Genomic DNA, 21668 nt, shown 5'->3' with positions numbered 1-21668 from the left:
GTCGGGCCGAACTTTTAAGGCCCGATTACAGCTCTAGGAAGGGCTTATGGTTTTTTACCAGGGCAAAAGAGACGCCATTGTTCTTTTGTTGTTTGCTTGCCAAAAACTGGAGAAATAAATCCCCCAAAACACCATCCTTGCCTGGACAATAAACGTTTTTTATTCCCCGTGTAAGATTCATTCCCTTGGTACCTCAGTGGCTGTTTGATTTTGAGTTTTTAGTTGTTGTTTTTTAATCCAAGGTAGGGCTGCACAATTAATCGCAATTTTATCGAAATCGCAATACGGAGTAGTGCAATATCCAAATCACAGTTTGGTACAGATCCTCGCAAAAATCACACTTTTTAATTGTTTTTTATTTTAATATTTTTCAATCAAAATAAGAATAATGATACAAAAAAGAGAATTTGCTCCAATACAGTGAATCATGTCACAATCGCAATATCAGTCAAAAATAATTGCAATTAGATATTTTCCTCATATCATGCAGCCCTAATCTAAGGCATATAACCTTTAAATTATTTGAGGACTACTCTGCCATATAATTACTCTGCGTTGAAGCAATCTTTAAAACTTGTGTCGTTATAAGCGGTTCCCTAACTTAGTGCCTCTGTTCCCTTGCTGTTGTGTAGTGTTCAGCGATTCTCTGAACGGAGAGGTCAAACCTCGTATACTGTTGATGGGCCTGAGGAGGAGCGGGAAGTCCTCCATCCAGAAGGTGGTTTTCCATAAAATGTCGCCCAATGAGACCCTGTTCCTGGAGAGCACCAATAAGATCTGCAGAGAGGACGTCTCCAGCAGCTCCTTCGTCAGCTTCCAGATCTGGGACTTCCCCGGCCAGATCGACTTCTTTGACCCCACCTTTGACTATGAAATGATCTTCAGAGGCACCGGGGCGCTAATCTTTGTCATCGACTCACAGGTCAGCCCACAAATCCACCTCGATAATGCATTATAAACATACTTAAGCAGCACATAAGGAACATTTCTTGTTCCTTATGTGCTGACACAGATACAATAAATCTGTGATACAAGAACCCAAGGCAGCTTTATTTGTATAGCACATTTCAGGAACAAGGCCATTCAAAGTGATTTACATAAAATATAAAAGAGCAGTTAAGTTAAAACCGCTAAAATAGAATAAGACAGATATGAAATACCAGAAAAAGTTCAAATGCAGTGTAAGAAATGAACAATTAATTTAAGAAAAGCAACATCAAACAGAGAAGTCTTCAGCCTTGATTTAAAAGAACTGAGAGTTCTAGCAGACCTGCAGTTTTCTGGGAGTTTGTTCCAGATATGTGGAGCATAAAAAATGAACTCTGCTTCTCCCTGTTTAGTTCTGACTCTGTGGACAGGAAGCAGAGCTGTCCCAGACCACTGACAGGTCTGGGTGGTTCATAAAGTGGCAGTAGATCAGAAATAAACCGAAGAACCAAAATAAGTATTTTGAAATCAAGTCTTTGAGGGTCAGGAAGCCTGTGTGAACACTTCAGAACTGGAGTGATGTGATCCACTTTCTTGGTCTTAGGCTACATTTACATTGCTACATTTTGGTTTAAAAACAAATACTTTTTGCCACGTATACACCTCGCATTCGCACTGCTCTGGCCTTTTAGAGCCAATGAAAAGGAGACATTTGGAAACACTTCTGAGCCCGTTTTGGTTTAGAATCAGCGGGGTTGTGTTGCAGTCTCAACGGCCGCAAACGGAGACCTTTGGCAACACCGACACTGACGGCCAATGTTTCGCGCCTGATTTGGTCATGACGTCTCATTCGCGGAGACTAAGTTACTAACGTTACCGTGGCAACTAACCGCAGCGGGTGGAGTATACACGCTGCCTCCTGTTTACCCCGGCACACGCATGCCCAGCATACGAGAATGTTGATGAGTTTTGAGGTTTGGCCGTGTTAGTTTAAACGAAGATTAGTTCTTCTACTGGAGCTAAAAACACTTTGTGTGCACGGAGTTGGCTTTTGGCTCAAAACTCCGCTTAAAAATCCCTGTAGCAATGTAAATGTAGCGTGGTGTAGTGTGGACTCGAGCAGCAGCGTTCTGATAAGCTGCAGTTTTTCTAAATCCTACTGAGACCTAAGTCCTTTTACCTTTGATATATTCTCATGGTTGACATTGTAACTGTCTTAATGTGGCTTCAGGTCTGAGTCCACGACTACACCAAGATTTCGGCTATGTCGGTTGTTTATTACATTGCCGATTGAAGCTGAGCACTGACTTTTACCAAGAAAACTTTTGTCGTTCAAACTCCAAATCTGCACCGCAGATGATATTAAAAGGTCAGTTGTGTGAATCTTTTGTCTTCGTCGTGATAGGACGACTATGTGGAGGCTCTGAGTAGACTGCACCTCACAGTGACCCGGGCCTACAAAGTCAACCCAGAGATCAACTTCGAGGTGTTCATTCACAAAGTGGACGGCCTGTCAGACGACCATAAGATCGAGAAGCAGAGGGACATTCACAAACGAGCCAACGATGACCTGGCAGATGCAGGCCTGGAAAGAATACACCTGAGGTGGGCTTTACCTTACCTGCAGCTTTTGGACTGATTTTGGTTTCACAATTTGTATGGATTGTACAGATTGTAATAAAAGTAGGCCTAGATTTTAAAATTGTATATAGAGTCATAAATCTTCAGTCTTTTAAGTCAGTGTTGTTTGATATTTTCATGCCATGGAAACTGACAAACTGACTCACCTGACCCACATTTGATGCGTTTTAGACCTTGAAACCCACATAGGCTCAGACATGTTTCATATTGATTTATATTTAGTGAACATTGTTTTGTACGGTACCTGGGGATGATGTAACTTAGTCAAAAAGTAGTAATTTCCACAATTTCTTTGGGTAAATTATTTGTAGTTAATTTAACTTGATATTGCTGCAGAGTCACCAGAACTCAAAGACTCCACTTGGTTATTTAATACCACCTTGATAATCGCTGCGCTAGAGACAGTAAGAAATTGCGAGAAAACTAGATCAGGGCTGGCTATTGAACCTCTGAACTTTTTTGGGAATGAAAAAAACAGCCCATAGAGTATCCACAACTGTCTAGTACTGATTTAAATCTTAATGTTGCCATTTTCAGGCACAGTTCTTGTGCAGTTGCTTGTGCTTAGAGACATGTGAGACGTTTGTCTTTTTAAAAAAACAAGAGTTTTGTAGAAAAATATATCTATATTCCTCAAAGTAAGGTTTCACTAAATTGTTTTGATATCGCTACTAAAAGTTAGCTGTGATATCTGCACTAGTATCGGACATTTTCAAAAGAAAGCCAGCCCTAAAAAAGATGATTTCTATCACAGACTATAGTAGCTGAATATGCTCAGTAGGCCTCTACTTACATTTTCTACAGGAACTTTAATGTTGGGTCTGTAATGTTTTTTTTAGAAATGTGTGGGATCATCTTGAAATGCTAATATTTTGATTGGTGACTGTTTTTTTGTTTTCTGTCCACCTGTGTACAAACCTAAGAACGATCAATACATACAGTAGGTTGTTATTGAAATATATTCTGATTCAAATGTTTCTCTGATTTCCACAGCATCTATTTAACCAGTATATACGATCACTCCATATTCGAGGCTTTCAGTAAAGTGGTCCAGAAGCTTATTCCACAGCTCCCCACGCTGGAAAATCTGCTCAACATCTTCATATCTGTGAGTAACCCGGCTGCTGTGTCACACAACCATGCTGACGCTGCACCACAGACATAAAGAGAATGCACCTGGGCCTGGCACCGGTGAACCAAGCAGTGCTACTGAACCAAATCAATCTGACTAAAGACCGACTACAGGATTTCAGTCAAATCTCTATGGAAACCTTACCCCAGTGTGCTGCTGTATTCCCCCCACATTTTAATAATCAAGTTGGATTAGGCACAGCACAGTATATAGCATGTGTGTGTGTGTGTGTGTGTGTGTGTGTGTATATGTGTCCTATTCTTTACAACCCAGTCACTAGGTCAGAATGATACATAACTTACAAGTTTTATTGCATCGAATGTCACCTCTGATTTTCAAATTCATGTTACTGAATTTTACCCTGCAAAAGAGCATTCATGAATTCGAAAACTAAAGCATATAAACTAGATTTCCCCCCTGACATGGCTGCTACATGCTTTTCGTCACCACATCACATCATGCATGGGAGTAACTACTTACACGTAAAGGCGTTACGTGATTTAATTACAAAATAAGGTAACTGTAATCTTTTACAGTTACTGGGGAAACAATGTGTGATTAAGTTACAGTTACCTATGAAAATATTCATGATGACATTGGGGGTTACATGTGAATATTTTCTGTAAAAAGCTATGCTATATGTTGAATAATATTAATTTTGGCAAAGTAACACTGCATACCACCAATATGCCCACAGTACTCTGGTTCTGTTTTACCCACTGATTCCAATTCAAGGCTTGATTGCCAAGGAGCCTGTAGAGCCTTATTCATTATATGCATGTCATACTGAATAGAACATTTGCAAACCTCTGCTGATGCCATTAATTCAAAAACAGGCCATACATTTTTTAGGTGAAATCTTATTCCAGTGTCCATGTAATATGTATGTATTTTTACTTGTTTTACTCTGTCTGTGTTGTCAACTGTCGTGCAAATGTCAGTGCCTGTCAGTTCAGCTTGAGTGTTGTGAGCCTAATGGGTAATGGGTTGTTATAGCTTCTGTTCACAGTTCACCGCTCAGTAGTGATGTCCAAATGAAGCCTCATGAAGCTTCATGAATCATTTTCTTCTGTTTAAAAAAGTGTAAAACCCACAGACAGATGCTAAAAAATCAAATGATGAAAATATGGAGATATAAGGATTCTTTCTGACAGCGACGATATGTAAAAAGTAAAATTACATTACATAAGGCAAAATGTTTTTACATAGCCTACATCAAACCAAAAAAACATTTATTTTGTCAGTAACTAGCTACAGCATGCTCCAAAACATAGTGAAATCATACCATCATGCCATAATTGCTGAAATGGGATAAAAGATACTAATACTCTAATCAGTGTCAGTGTCAGCCGATGATAGAAACAGATGATTACTGCTTCAAGCACATAGGCTTGGCATTACATTATTTAACTAGCTATGCACAGAATATTTTTGTCTGCTTATGTCGAGAAAGCAGAAAAATGCAATGAATTTCAGTTGCACTTTTAAGTATTTAGGTTGGTGGTATATATCATAGTAGTATGTTGTATTGCACACGTTGGATTCTGTGGCAATTTATTTCAGGGTTCAGAAAGAGCCGAGAGCAGAGAGGAGGTTATTTATCCAGTCAGACAAACAGACAAGAGGCACATTGAGAGTAATACTTAAAATGTCGTTTTTTGGACAGCTATAGTGAAGACAGAATGTTGTTGAGATCTGTAGTTGTGTAAGAATCAATACCTCATGAAAACAAGTATTAACCTTCACATTCCTAGAAACCAGCGTACAGTCCATTTCATCACAATGTTCCAGTACAGCTATCATGTGGTTTAAATAAAACACTTTGCAGCCACACAAAATATCAAAAGTAAATGGAGTCTTTGTAGAGTTACCATTTTGCACCAACCAGTGCTTGAAGTGGAGAAAAAAAAAGGTGCCGGTACTCTCTTGCATTTGCAAATCATTATGACATTTGAGATTTCTACGGTGAAAAACAAAACTTGGAGATATTGAGCCTGCTCAGCTCATTGCGGGATGCCATCTCCGCTGTTTCGGCTGCCTTAATGTGTGCTTTCGAATCTCTGTGGTCTTTCAATTTTTTGCGCAGTGACAGCTGTTGCTTCGCCTTGTCTGTATCAAAGGCTTGAATTAAATATTCCCTTCATTCTCTTGACAGCTTCAGTCCCCTCTGGTTGGTAGCTGCAGACCAGCGTTAATTTCGTTGACGAAGACTATGACGAAAAATATTCGTCAACGAACCTTTTTCACGGACGAAAACTAAATAAAAACTAAATAAAAAGTCAGATATGATGACGAAGACTGTGACGAAATATAACAGACACTTTAGTCAACAAATAAAAATGAGACGAAAATGTTAGGGAGGGACAAATGGAGAAGAGATCTAATCAGAACCAGTCTTTTTTGTGGGACAAGTTGGGAAGAAATCCAATCAGAGCGAATCTTTGAGGGTAGGCTGATTTATGCCGCGGCAAACGCAGACGCAACAGCTAAACAAACGCAGCAGCAGTTACACAGGAGGACGAGTTTGCAGAACTTTGCACAGTTTTGAGGACGTCTTCACAACAGTAAGGTTGTTTACATTATACTTAGTTGTGTTTAGTTGCACAGTCTTAGTTACACAGCTTTGGCTGATTTCAGTTGACTTTGCTCGTTAGAAATGCGCTAACGTTTTGCAGTGCACCCGGTCCGAGGGCAATGACATGTCTCATGAACAACAGAAATGTCAGAGCTAGGTCTAGCACCAACCGTTAAATCTGTGTCTGTATTGCATATTCAAACCTTAATACCATTCCATAACAGACTGATGGATACTTCAAATGACCAAAAATTCTGGAGAAACATTTAGTTGACTAAATCCACTGTAGATTTAGTCGACTAAAATCTGCTAATATTTGGTCTACTAAAACTAGACTAAGACTAAAAGACTTAAGACTAGACTAAGACTAAAACTCTTATGATATTTAGTCGACTAAAACTAGACTAAGACTAAAAGATTTCAGATGACTAAAATAAGACTAAAACTAAATGGTGTGTTATTCAAAAGACTAAGACAAAGACTAAATCAGAATTTGCTGTCAAAATTAACACTGCTGCAGACTCCCCATTAACGCTAGCTGTTCCGCTCACACCAATGCTAACGTCAGTTTGAAGCTCATGAATCGTACCTGATGTTTCTGGTTGGACTTGGACCTCTGTTGACATGTCTGGCTCTGGCACAGGCGTTCTTTTAGTACCTTTCTGAAGCCAGGCGGCTAACATAACGACTTACAAACTCGACACACTTCTTTTTAGTTTCTAGGTTTTCAGCAATGAAATATCTGTTACGGTCAGGCCGCAGGCATCAGACAGCTTTTTCAAACTAGTGTCCGTAGAGAAGCGAATTTCTGATAGGGTGGGCCGACTGCTTGCCTTTACGCAATTCGTCAAGATCTGAGATAAGTCACGTAGTGCCCTCTGGGTAGTGTAGTTTATGTAACGTTAGGGTCATTACCAATCTCTCTGGTCGAGTACCGGCTACATGCGAGAAGTAGCGGTACGCAAGAAAAAGTGCAGGTACACTTAAGAGTAAAATGTAGAGTCACTTTGAGCACTGGCACCAACATCGTTAATCCTAGCCCTAGAGGGAGAAGCACTTTCTCAAAGAAAAACAAACATTTCTACAAAAAAATCAATCTTAGGTAAACTTAAAGGTAACATAAGTTCACTGCCGAGAAAGCTTTGTTTAATAATTACCTTATCTTAATTACTGCTTTTCCAATTAAATTTGCCTTAAGGGGAGACTGAACCATCATCTATTGTATTGTCTTAAAGGCTTGAAATTTAATTAGCAGGAGAACATCTCTTATTTTGTAGTCTGCCAAAATTTCACCATGAACAATTTGGATTAAATTGTGAAGTTTAAAACTTTAAATATGTGAGCTAAAACAATATGCATTGCCCTCACTCACAATGAGAGAGGAAGATGTGACAGAACATAAGTGAGTCAGAGAAAGCTGAAGATTTAATTAACACATCAACTCTGACAATCACAATGGAAATGAGCCATTAAGCTTTACTTTGGTTTTGTCCTCAATCGGTGTTACTACTAGGCAGAGTTATACTGCATTTAAACCATCAAAGTTATTCAACCCATTAACTAATGTCATTTAATCAATCAAGCACTAATAGGTGAACCATAGCTTTCCATGAAAGACCCAAAGCATTTAGCATTTACAGTTTGAATGTCTAATGAACACAAGCCAAAAGAAATCAGGCCCGGTCCACAAAAAAAAAAATGTAATGCATCAGTTTTAGCTTCATACTTAAATAATCCTTTTCTAACCGCCTGTTTGACTGCTAGGTTAGCTGTGTTAAAAACACTGGAATGAACGCTGAGTATATGTTCATCACTCCCTGCACCAACCTGCAGACTTTCAGGGACAGAACCTTCAGTGTGGCAGCCTCCACACTCTGAAACTATCTCCCAGCAGAAATCTGGAATGCTACATCTATGAACATCAGTTAATTATGTTATCCCCAGCAAATACGTGTTTTTGCCATCATGTGTAAAGCATCCTTGGATCCCTTGAAGGATGCTATACAAATTTAAGCTATTATGAAACTAGATGGAGACATCTGGCACGAAGACTTGAACGTACGTACCAATTTTTTCATTAAAATCCGATGAAGGGGGGCGAAATGGTGGGACGTATTGAAATGCTGCATTAATTGTAGAGATAAAACAGGTGTGTGCTTGGTCTGACCCCTTTTTCTACAGAATTAAACCAGCGGAAGTGACTTAGCTCAGCTTTGTGAAGGACGAAACCCGCTCAATGATGCTTACAGCTTTGACTTTGGCGATTGGGTAGCTTTCTTCTGTTGGCTGAAAAAAGGGTTTGAACCCGCGAATTGCCGCTTGTGGTTACATTTATTATTATTATTTTAGCATCATCTTTGAACATTTTATAGACAAAATAATTTATCAAATAATCAAGCATATAATCTGCAGATTAATCAATAATAAGAAATAATCGTTAGTCGTGGCCATAAATCCAATATAAGTTTATCATCAATCCACCAGGCTTTTTGCCAAGCAACATATAAGCATTTTGAAAAGTCACTATGGACTTGTTTTGCTAACCTTTTTGCTAATACATTATTGTGACATGAAAAAGATATTGTACAGTTATAACTATCTGTGGAGTCATACATAATCTATATTGGTATCAAGTGCCACTATCCAATTGAAGATTGAAGCCTAGTGAATACAGGAACTGAGCGGTAGTGATGGCATAATGAGGCTTCATGAAGCTTAATTCAATACGACGCACAGTCCCCTGCTACGTCCAGCTACGCCCTGCAGTGCCCTGCTACGTCCAGCTACGCCCTGCAGTGCCCTGCTACGTCAAACTACGCCCTGCAGTGCCCTGCTACGTCCAACTACGCCCTGCAGTCCCCTGCTACGTCCAACTACGCCCTGCAGTGCCCTGCTACGTCCAACTACGCCCTGCAGTCCCCTGCTACGTCCAGCTACGCCCTGCAGTGCCCTGCTACGTCCAGCTACGCCCTGCAGTGCCCTGCTACGTCCAACTACACCCTGCAGTGCCCTGCTACGTCCAACTACGCCCTGCAGTGCCCTGCTACGTCCAGCTACGCCCTGCAGTGCCCAGCTACGTCAAACTACGCCCTGCAGTGCCCTGCTACGTCCAGCTACGCCCTGCAGTGCCCAGCTACGTCCAACTACGGCCTGCAGTGCCCGGCTACGTCCAACTACGCCCTGCAGTGCCCGGCTACGTCCAACTACGGCCTGCAGTGCCCAGCTACGCCCAGCTACGTCATGCTATGTCCTGCTTCACCCTGCAGTGCCCTGCTACGCCATGAACTACTACTGTACAACAATTACTATTTCTAGTCATAGTTACATTATCTTTATTGTGACTATTATTGCCACTGTTCATCACACCCCCAACCGGCACCGTCAGACAACTGCCCACCAAGAGCCTGGGTCTGTCCAAGGTTTCTCCCTAAAAGGGAGTTTTCCTCACCACGGTCGCACTAAATGCTTGCTCTTGTGGGAATTACTGGAATTGTTGGGTTTTTGTAAATTATATAGTGTGGTCTAGACCTACTCTATCTGTAAAGTGTCTCAAGATACAGTAACTATTGTTATGATTTGATTCTATTAATAAAATTGAATTGAAATTGAATTGAACTGAATTTATTACCTATTTTATTTATTTTCTGAGCCCACTAGATGGCGCTCTCTGTTCAACAAAGGGTTGAAGGACCACTGAATTGCCGTTCCTGGAGCCTTTTTCTTTAAACCTAGAGTGCCTTCTAGTGGGCTCAGAAAATAAATAAAATACCTACAAAACTAAAAAGAAGTGTGTCGAGTTTGTAAGTCGTTATGTTAGCCGCCTGGCTTCAGAAAGGTACTAAAAGAACGCCTGTGCCAGAGCCAGACATGTCAACAGAGGTCCAAGTCCAACCAGAAACATCAGGTACGATTCATGAGCTTCAAACTGACGTTAGCATTGGTGTGAGCGGAACAGCTAGCGTTAATGGGGAGTCTGCAGCAGTGTTAATTTTGACAGCAAATTCTGATTTAGTCTTTGTCTTAGTCTTTTGAATAACACACCATTTAGTTTTAGTCTTATTTTAGTCATCTGAAATCTTTTAGTCTTAGTCTAGTTTTAGTCGACTAAATATAAGAGTTTTAGTCTTAGTCTAGTCTTAAGTCTTTTAGTCTTAGTCTAGTTTTAGTAGACCAAATATTAGCAGATTTTAGTCGACTAAATCTACAGTGGATTTAGTCAACTAAATGTTTCTCCAGAATTTTTGGTCATTTGAAGTATCCATCAGTCTGTTATGGAATGGTATTAAGGTTTGAATATGCAATACAGACACAGATTTAACGGTTGGTGCTAGACCTAGCTCTGACATTCCTGTTGTTCATGAGACATGTCATTGCCCTCGGACCGGGTGCACTGCAAAACGTTAGCGCATTTCTAACGAGCGAAGTCAACTGAAATCAGCCAAAGCTGTGTAACTAAGACTGTGCAACTAAACACAACTAAGTATAATGTAAACAACCTTACTGTTGTGAAGACGTCCTCGAAACTGTGCAAAGTTCTGCAAACTCGTCCTTCTGTGTAACTGCTGCTGCGTTTGTTTAGCTGTTGCACCTGCATATGCCGCGGCTTTTTAAAATGGCTCTGCTGCTTCCGCATCAATCAACCTACCCTCAAAGATTCGCTCTGATTGGATTTCTTCCCAACTTGTCCCACAAAAAAGACTGGTTCTGATTAGATCTCTTCTCCATTTGTCCCTCCCTAACATTTTCGTCTCATTTTTATTTGTTGACTAAAGTGTCTGTTATATTTCGTCACAGTCTTCGTCATCATATCTGACTTTTTATTTAGTTTTTATTTAGTTTTCGTCCGTGAAAAAGGTTCGTTGACGAATATTTTTCGTCATAGTCTTCGTCAATGAAATTAACGCTGGTCTGCAGCTACCAACCTTAACGTTACCTTAGTCAGTGACACCGACATTCAACAATAACGTGAGTAACGAAACACAAGGATGGTCTGACTGTTGGTCAAGGGACCAAATGATGTATTTTTGCTGCACAAACAGCTGGCTCATTTTTAAAGATAACAAACTGGGCTGCAAAACATGTAGCAGCATCCCGTCACTTGCTGGCCAGACAGAGAGGGGACTGAAGCTGTCAAGAGAATGAAGGGAATATTTAATTCAAGCCTTTGATACAGACAAGGCGAAGCAACAGCTGTCACTGCGCAAAAAATTGAAAGACCACAGAGATTCGAAAGCACACATTAAGGCAGCCGAAACAGCGGAGATGGCATCCCGCAATGAGCTGAGCAGGCTCAATATCTCCAAGTTTTGTTTTTCACCGTAGAAATCTCAAATGTCATAATGATTTGCAAATGCAAGAGAGTACCGGCATCTTTTTTTTTCTCCACTTCAAGCACTGGTTGGTGCAAAATGGTAACTCTACAAAGACTCTATTTACTTTTGATATTTTGTGTGGCTGCAAAGTGTTTTATTTAAACCACATGATAGCTGTACTGGAACATTGTGATGAAATGGACTGTACGCTGGTTTCTAGGAATGTGAAGGTTAATACTTGTTTTCATGAGGTATTGATTCTTACACAACTACAGATCTCAACAACATTCTGTCTTCACTATAGCTGTCCAAAAAACGACATTTTAAGTATTACTCTCAATGTGCCTCTTGTCTGTTTGTCTGACGGATAAATAACCTCCTCTCTGCTCTCGGCTCTTTCTGAACCCTGAAATAAATTGCCACAGAATCCAACGTGTGCAATACAACATATTACTATGATATATACCACCAACCTAAATACTTAAAAGTGCAACTGAAATTCATTGCCTTTTTCTGCTTTCTCGACATAAGCAGACAAAAATATTCTGTGCATAGCTAGTTAAATAATGTAATGCCAAGCCTATGTGCTTGAAGCAGTAATCATCTGTTTCTATCATCGGCTGACACTGACACTGATTAGAGTATTAGTATCTTTTATCCCATTTCAGCAATTATGGCATGATGGTACGATTTCATAACTATGTTTTGGAGCATGCTGTAGCTAGTTACTGACAAAATAAATGTTTTTTTGGTTTGATGTAGGCTATGTAAAAACATTTTGCCTTATGTAATGTAATTTTACTTTTTACATATCGTCGCTGTCAGAAAGAATCCTTATATCTCCATATTTTCATCATTTGATTTTTTAGCATCTGTCTGTGGGTTTTACACTTTTTTAAACAGTGACAAGGTGATTTTGTCTCACTTTGAGAACAATTGCTCAATAAAATGTTTTCAAATGAGGCTTTTTTCATTAACTGAGAAGCAGCAAATTTGGACATACAAGGTTTTCGCCTGACAGCGACACAATATGATTTGTATTACTGAGAATTGTGATGAATGTTAAGATTAACGTGATAATGATTTTAACCACGTTGCCCAGTCCGGACACTGGGTAACAGCATCAAAACACACACATTCTCACTCCCAACTCGTCATACATGGATGCTTGGTCAGGACCCTCGTGGCTCTGTCACTGTTTTAACCAGGCCCCCAGGAAGAATGCCAGGCTTTGAAGCCAATTGAACACAGTGGAATTACAAACTCCCAGCCCTCTAGCCCTAAAAGACTTTCCAATAGACTTACATGGAGTAAGAGACGTCTGTAAATCAGTAGTCTATAACCACGACGATTCATTTCCGGGATTGCTCCGTTGCCGCCGGAAATTACGCTGGATGTCCCTCATTTTGGCCAGATGTCCGTCACCTTCCACTTTCTTTGTGTTGGCGTTCTAAACTCCGGTCAATCAGTGAGGACTAGTGATGGTCAAATGAATTTGCGAACCACTGTCTTTATTTTCTGAGCTCACTAGATGGCGCTGTCTGTTTAACAAAGGGTTGAAAACACACTGAATTGCCATTCCTTTAACCTTTTTCTTTGAACAGAGATCGCCATCTAGTGAGCTCAGAAAATAAAGACAGTGGTTCACGAATTCATTTGACCATCACTAATGAGGACTATGGTTAACTATGGTTATGGTGGACCTCAGATCTCTGCAGGGTAAATCCAGACAGCTAGCTAGACTATCTGTCCAATCTGAGTTTTCTGTTGCACGACTAAAACAACCTTACATACACATGTTGACAACAAGTTCCTTCCCGAGGCTATTTTGCAGAGGCACCGTTGCTCTGTCCGATGATTGTGATTAATTTAAAGAAATGCCAATAAACTTAGAGCATGTGTTTTTTCTCCCATCCCAGAATGCTGTGTGGACTAGCCAGACCCTCCTCCGCAGCGCTGTGGAGGAAGGTCTGGCAATGCGAGACTAGGAAATCAGTGGATACATTTTTTGAGTGTCACAACCCCCGCAAAATGACTCATTTCACTATCAGAATTTGATCCATTCGGTCCGATAAAATTTGGAAAGTCTAAAAGAGCAGCACGATTAAATCATTTAATCTCCTTTCAAGTTAGCAGAGCGCCAAGTCGGAAATAGCCAGCTTGGTCCGAGGAGGTCTCTAGTGCGCCTGCTCTATCGGCCACACAGTGTGAAAGTAGTGCTGATCATCCGGGTAATATGTTGCTCCATGAAGGCTTCATGCGTCACTGAGCAACTCTCATAGGAATGAACAGGGCTCCGCCTCGAATGCTGTATGCAGTTCTTATAATATCGGCTTGTGAGTAGGGAGATCTGGGCACTGGTAAGATGGAGGGGAGTTAATAATTTACACATACTACCAACATTCTTACGATACAAAGTTGGTTAAATATCAGCAAAGAATCCCTTTAATGGCCACTAGAGCTCAGTTGTGGTAACATGAATGATTGACTCTAAGTGATGCTCTTCTTTGTCTCTGCCTCTGTTCTCAGAACTCCGGCATTGAGAAGGCCTTCCTGTTCGATGTGGTCAGTAAGATCTACATCGCCACAGACAGCAGTCCAGTGGATATGCAGACGTATGAACTGTGTTGTGACATGATCGATGTGGTCATTGACATCTCCTGCATCTATGGGTAAGCCAACAGACACTCAACAGACCGTAACGTAACAAAAGGTTCCATAATGTCACAAAACATAACACATTGTTGCAGCTCCATCAGAAATAGTGTGAGTTGGCCTCCTAAATGCCAAAAGAATGGAATCATGGTTGGAAAGTCTTTTAAGAATTGGTTTTTCATTCAGTCATTCCCAATTTAACAACAGGGTCACATCAGAATCAGTGTGTGGGAGAGGCTTCAGGATTATCCTGGAATAATGGATGTGAACTTTTTGATGACTACTGGAGATTTTTCAACTTGATGAACCTGCTATACTCTTACTCTATATTCTTCCTTTTTATGAACAGCCAGTAGGTTCTATAGAAACTGGATGTGATGGACTGTAACAACTTTACACAGTCATTTATCGCAGGAGCTACAGAGCTACATACTGTAACACTTTAGGCCAGACCTAAAACTATACAACTTAGATTAATCTTTACAGACGAAAATAATGTTTTTAACAACAACAAAAACAAAGAAAAACAGTGATTTGAACTCACAATTTATAGATGAAAAAAGAAAAGCTTGTATTTTCAAAGTGCCAACATGCCAGGAACTAACAAAGACCTTTTGAGATGATTCAATAAGCAGTTAAAGAATTTTATAAACATAGAACACTTGAAAGTTTACATTTACATTTCGTACAGGAGGCTTTAATCTATCACTTTATCTGAAACTGTACAAATGAGTTAAGTTGTTACGATGTGGGTCGACAAATTCTAGCCTTGTGGGCATGAACTAAACTACACTACAAAAGAAATGTTCTTTATGACCTATAGAGTGTAAATAGTATCGGGACTTACAATCTTCGTTCCCAGGATTTTTTCCTTCTGTCTGTTCCAAAGGTTAGAACTGAACTGGGGAAACGGGCGTTTAAGTTTGCTGCTCCCCCTACCTGGAACAAGTTACAGAAATCCATGAAACTTAATGAGCTGCTCTCATTGGTCGCTTTTAAGAGGATGTTGATTGACTTGGAGGCAGCCACATCTGGCTGTAGATGTTTGCCTGATGTGTTCAGGATTGTGGTTGACTTTGAGGGATTATCTGATTCAGTTGTTTTATATTTTTAGTGTTTTGGGGTTTGTGTGTATGTGTGGTTGTACTGCTGCCTGTCTTGGCCAGGACACTCTTGAAAAAGAGATTTTTAATCTCAATGAGTCTTTTCCTGGTTAAATAAAGGTAAAGAAAAGTATCAATCATTAGCAATGCGTGTATACTGTAATGTATATTAAAAAAAGATTGTATTAGAAAATGAAGAAAAACTGAAAAATAAAGACATAACTTGTAGTGAACTTGTCTTTAACCAGTGATCATAAGTATAGAAATCATTTAGATCTTAAAAAAAACATCAGAGCCTTGAGATGTGGCAGTAGCTGTTGGATGTGATATCATTGTCCTCGTCAAGGTGAAGTGTGCATGGTGTTCTGTGAGTTCAGAGTGAATTTGCGAACTGGATATTAGAGTTAAATGTGAGGTTAAGCCCAAAGCACACTCTCTCTATCCCCCAGCAGATTCTCTCCGATCTGCTCTATATTCTCGCTTCAATTAGCACTCCAGCTGGGAGCATAATTACTGGAATTAATCTAGATCTGTGAACAACTTATATCAAGGTGTAAAGTCATAAAACCTTCTGCTGTGTGTCATACCTGTCACAGGGTCATACAACACCACCGGCATACGTCAGATGTGCCATGGTGCAGCACAAAAACAGGGCCACACAAGCAATAGAGTGAATTTGGATGCCTGCTTTGGGACATTTTGTGTGTTACTGTTCTAGCAATATCTGAAACTTTGGCTCACCAGGCTATGTCTTATTAATATTTATATATCTATGAAGCCAGGGCTGTGGGTCATAGATGTCCGGATATTCTAATGCCTCACTAATGAGGTTCTCTTTGTCCATTGTGACAATGTGACCACAGATGAAACTTTGCCATCATGAGACAAGAGAGAAAGCATACATAAAAAAAATAATGGAAGTAGCATCAGTGACGTACCCATTGGTTTATGGACTGCCGTTATGAAGCCTCGAGTTTGCCAATTTGGCTGTATTTTGAAATTGGACTTGACGATTTTTGACAAGAGGCCGGAGCTGTGGAGGATGATGCGGCCAAGCCAGTGTTGTTAATGGTTGCAATGGCGCTGTGCTAAGCTAAACACTTTCAACCCTTCTTAAGCGAGTCATGCAGTGGAGAGTCAACAATAACGGTAAACTCAATTCATCTGCATGTGCGGCAGTACAGAAAATTGTCAAACTTTCCGTTGAGTTACGCTAGCTTGCTTGGTTGGCAAAACGCTGAACAAGACATTTTTAGGTGACAAAAGTGTTCCAATTAACTTTGATGAAGTAAAAACACACAGTGTTAGACAAAAGTTTACACAAAGTTTTATTTAAGTGAGAAGTAGGGTCATTTCCCCATGTTAGATAGAACGCAGGTTTAGGACACTTCCGTATACTGCACGTTGTCAGATTCTGACAATTATGCAGCTTTTCTGGAGCTTCAACTGATGTTGGACCAGTGGGGACATGGAACAGTGAGGTTTACATTAAAAATAATTGGGCCAGTTGTCATGACAGGTGTCATATGGTTCTTGTGTATCAACACCACATCTAAATATTTGACGTCAATTCATTCTGTACATGCCACACAATAAGATAAAAAAAAACACGTTGGAAAACTGTGACAAAACCAGAATTGTTGGACAGAACTGTACAACTAAGTACATGACCCACCTTCTTCTTTTTGTGACTCTGTCATGGGGCAAATAAGGCGAAGCGTCTGGAATGTTTTTTTTTTTTTTATAGACGAGGACCCAGTTGGAGATAGAGAAAGGGCTGGCAAAGGACGAAGAAGGCAGGGATGTTATCTTTCTATCAAGCAAGTCTTCTCTGTAGCTAAAAGCAGAATCGGATGATCAGCCTTGATCACGACACAGAAATCCCACTTTAACTCTCACCTGTCATTATTTCAGTTGTTTTTGACATCAAAGGCAGCAGTAAGAGAACAATGTAGAGAGCACACTCTCCCTATTGGGTGACATCAATGAGACTCTCTGAAAGAGGTTTCAGTCTCCAGCTCGATCAAATAAATAAAAGAAATGTCTGTAGAAGTTCCCCAACCTCTGTTTATATTACATTGGATGTCTTAATTTCTAAAATTTCCCCCGGGATGAATAAAGTATCTATCTTTATCTATCTATCTAACGATTATTTTCATAGTCGATTAATCTGTCGATTTTTTTCTCGATTAATCGATTAGTTGTTTGATCTATAAAAATGTCAAAACATGGTGAAAAATGTGGATCAGTGTTTCCCAAAGCCTAAAATGACGTCCTCAAATGTCTTGTTTTGTCCAAAACTCAAAGATATTCAGTTTACTGTCACAAAGGAGAGAAGAAACTAGAAGATATTCACATTTAACAAGCTGGAATCAGAGAAATCTTTTTTTTTTTTTTATAAAAAAATGACTCAACCGATTAATCCATTATCAAAATAGTTGGCGATTAATTTAATAGTTGACAACTAATCGATTCATCGATTCATCGTTGCACCTCTAATCTATCTATCTAATTGTATGGACGCGGTTCTACATTGTGGCGCCAAATATCAGTAACTGAATGTGCCCCTCATGACTGGAGCCGTCAATCAAACTCCCAACTGTACCATGGGTTTGAAAGATGCAGAGACATGGTGAGCGTCCCGAACAAAACGGCTCAAGAGTAGTTAGCCAAGTTAGCAAACAAATCAGAAGACGTTTTGATTCATACTTTAAGATGACGAACGCAGCAGAGTCGCCAATCAACTGCTGAGCAGCGACTAAATATTGTGTCACAGAATTTAATGTACGGAGATGGCAGGCCCAAAACGCCAACAGTTAAAGAAAAACATGCCGTGGTTGCCAAACCGGCCGCTTCCATGAGATTGACCAAAAGGTGTGTGAATATGTGATGGAAAAACGATATGAGGGACTGGATGCTCTAGTCCTTGTACTTCTAATCCGGCCTTTGCAACACTCTGCTTATTTTTAGCGGAGCACAGCGAAGAGCGGCTTCTGTGACGGATCTGTTTTCATGCTAATGGAATGTGTCTCTGGCTTGAAACAAGCTAACGCAAACCGGGGTTTAGCTGCTAACGCTAGCTTTCGGGGCACAGGGTAAATCACTATTTGATACCACTAACAAGGCTCGAAATAGCACCACACATAAACGGTAGCATAAAGAGGGTCACTACGTGCAAACCGAAGCATTGAGAACTTTGTAAGTGCACAGTTTATTACAAAGATAGATTATAAAGACAGTAGCGTTCATTTTTACATGCGCCATCTTGGATAACAGTCATGAGCAGTTAAATCTCAAACGCTGTGTTTGAGCTATGTTACTGGTTACTGGTTGCGCGGCGTTTGTCGTTCAACTGGTCATGACTGTTATCCAAGATGGCGGCCGCATGTAAACATTAGCGCTACTGTCTTTGTAAGCTATCTTTGTAATAAACTGTCTGTACACTTACAAAGTTCTCAATGCTTCGGTTCACATGTAGGGACCCTCATTATGCTACCGTTTATGTGTGGTGCTATTTCGAGCCTTGTTAGTGGTATCAAATAGTGATTTACCCTCTGCCCTGAAAGCTAGCGTTAGCAGCTAACCCCTGGTTTGCGTTAGCTTGTTTCAAACTAGAGACACATTCCATTAGCATGAAAACAGATCCCAGAGGACGTTTGAGTCGGTACACATATGTTATTAACCCCTAGGTTCATTTTACGCCGGAATTGTCCTTTAACGTGAACACAAGATGTATGGTGTCAACTGGTGATTATGGCAACTCTCATATGGCATAATTCTTGCTTCTGTTTAACTTATTTTCACCATGTTTAAATGCTGGAAATTTCAATTTCTAATGTGTGGTGTTGAGATGTTTCTTCAATTTCTTCTGTTTTTTCTGATTTGCCTGTGTTTCTGTGCATTGAGCTTCTCAGCTACAGTAGAAGACAATGTCTAAGCTTACACACCTGTGGACAGAATCTAAGTAACCAGCCTAGAGGGGAAAGGCTTCAAAACCAACAACTTTTTGGTTGGGATTGGGAACACACAGGCAAGTGTAATATAACCACCAAAACTGAATGTGGAATGACGTATGGTCACAATGCCTCCCCTGGGCCAGGTGATCCTTGTTTGACCCATGTTTGTTATCAAGATAATAAGGGGAAGTGTGTGTGTGTGTGTGTGTGTGTGTGTGTGTGTGTGTGTGTGTGTGTGTGTGTGTGTGTGGGATTCACCTTAGGCATCACGTTTGGGGTTTTTAACTGAACTAGGCCACATATGGCCTGAAGTGAGTGAATATTTAACCCATCACAGCTGCGATGCGGAATCGGCAGCCGAGGGCACAAACAAGACTCCTGCTAATTTTGTATTGGATGGAGGTGGATGCCAGATGTCTGTGGATTATGTTCTCTTTGTAAATACGTACCATTTAGTTAACCATAACTCCCCGATTAAGTAAGCCCTAATGATGTTTGCACTTACCTGTGTCCTGGAATTGTTCCCCATTAACATGTTCATTGGCCACCAGTTGGGCCTGCTCACATAAATCCGCTGATTGTTGTACAGAAGGCTGCCATCATTATCATGACAAAACAGCTGGGATATGATCCTTAATTCGAGGCATTAGTGAATGGTCTTTTTTTTCACCTCATTTAATTATTGGACTCCTCTCTTGTGAGAAACCTGGCATGCTACACGCTTGGAAAGCTCAAATGGGACTAAAATATTCCTTTGCCAATTCTTTTGTCTGTGAAATACAATTATGTTTTTTTCTCTTTTTGATAACAAAAATGAATCCACATTTGACTAAACTCACATTAGTGATGCATTTTTTCTTTTCTTACGATGTCTGTCTTCTTTGGAGCCCTGAAACTATTCTAGGACTACAAATGTCGTCATGTTTAGGCCAGTGGCCATGGAAACATATGAGGGTGTTTTATTTATTTTGATAATTATATTTAATCCTGCATCTGTTGCATAGAAATGCTTTTGTATCATATTTCTTCCGCATATGTTTGTTCCCGGCAATGCCTCAGGTACAGATATGACCGGCAGAAGTTCCGCTTGGTGCTGTCTGTTTGCCTTTATGAAGATTGCTGCCTGATGTGTTAACATAATTGCCTGTGAAACTGTTACAGTTCTTCACAGCTACTTGAATACATTTCACAAAATGTGTTCAAGTAGCTGTGAAGAACTGTATTCCATTAAATGTATTCCATTTCCCACGCAGTTTTGTAAATTTAGACAAACTTAAGGAAAAACTTCATGACAGGTCCAAATTTACTTGAGGTCAAGGAAAATTATTCATGACATAATTATAATGCTCTCAAGACAGCCAATGTAAAAACAAACCTCTTGATGACAGTTTAATGTAATGTTAACACATAAAGCTAAATAGTTCATTAAAGTTTGATAATTGTTATGTTGTCTAGGTTAATGTCAAGTTGTCATTACAAAGACATGGACAGGTTGTATTGTCTAGTTTAAAGGGGAACTATGCAGTTTTTTTTTTAGCTTAATTTACCTTAACTGAACAGCTTCGAAGTCATTGGAATGGTTATATGACTTTTTTCGAGTTGAATGGTGGTCGTCTCGCTCCCCCCTAGTGCCTGTGAGCGGAAAAACCACCCTTGCAACTTTGGGCCGGCCTCAGCATCAAGAAGTATCACGTGATATCAGGTCTCGCAATGTAACAAATTGCTTCACGGCACTGCACACATACGCCCATTCAGGAACTGGCTAACCAGGTAGCGATGGAGTTTTTCACACTATCGTCATGGCTGAGCCGGCAAAAAAGAAGCAGAAAGCTAGGAAATCATTGTCTTAGGGACAGAGAAAGAGGAAACGGCAGAGTGACGGTAGAGATCCATTTGACCGTGCAACGCTTCTCTCGCGCCTCGCTCCACTCTATCCTATGGGTGACGTCAAGCGACTTCAACGTGCACGCAAAACATTCCGGGAAGGCGGCGCTGCATTTGAAAAAATGCTGCGCGTCCAAAAGCTGGCCGAAGCCCATCTTTATGCAAATGAATCCGTTGAACGCAACGCGACTATCCAGTACAAGTATATAAGTAATCTTTTAAACTGACCTTTGTCGATCTGAAATAAAGACAGATTCAGCAACTGCACGGCCTATTTCTCGCTTAAAATGTTTTCAGAAACACGTTTCGAAAAACTATTTTCGTAAAATACTAGATCGTATTCTCAACGAGCCGCCATGACACTCTGTTGAAATTCTCGAGAAGCCAGACCCACGTCAGGCGTTCGTCCAATCAGCTGCTGGTCAAGGGCGTGGAGCATCAACCATGGATGTATGACGTTGCGACACCACGCTTCAGTCGTGT

General features: G+C 40.3%; 1 protein-coding gene across 1 annotated transcript in view; it reads left to right on the top strand.

The window, feature by feature from the left end:
• The window catches only part of rragd (ras-related GTP binding D), a 41582-nt gene that overhangs the window by 7578 nt on the left and 12336 nt on the right, over nt 1-21668 (top strand). Inside the window, exons 2-5 of the mRNA XM_031321461.2 lie at nt 633-922; nt 2333-2532; nt 3562-3676; nt 14117-14259. Of these exons, the coding sequence (XP_031177321.1) occupies nt 633-922; nt 2333-2532; nt 3562-3676; nt 14117-14259 (748 nt within the window). The remainder of the gene's footprint in view (nt 1-632; nt 923-2332; nt 2533-3561; nt 3677-14116; nt 14260-21668) is intronic.

Source organism: Sander lucioperca, chromosome 18 (assembly GCF_008315115.2).
Source record: "Sander lucioperca isolate FBNREF2018 chromosome 18, SLUC_FBN_1.2, whole genome shotgun sequence".
NCBI lineage: Eukaryota > Metazoa > Chordata > Actinopteri > Perciformes > Percidae > Sander > Sander lucioperca.
This window is presented reverse-complemented; position numbering and strand designations above follow the sequence as displayed.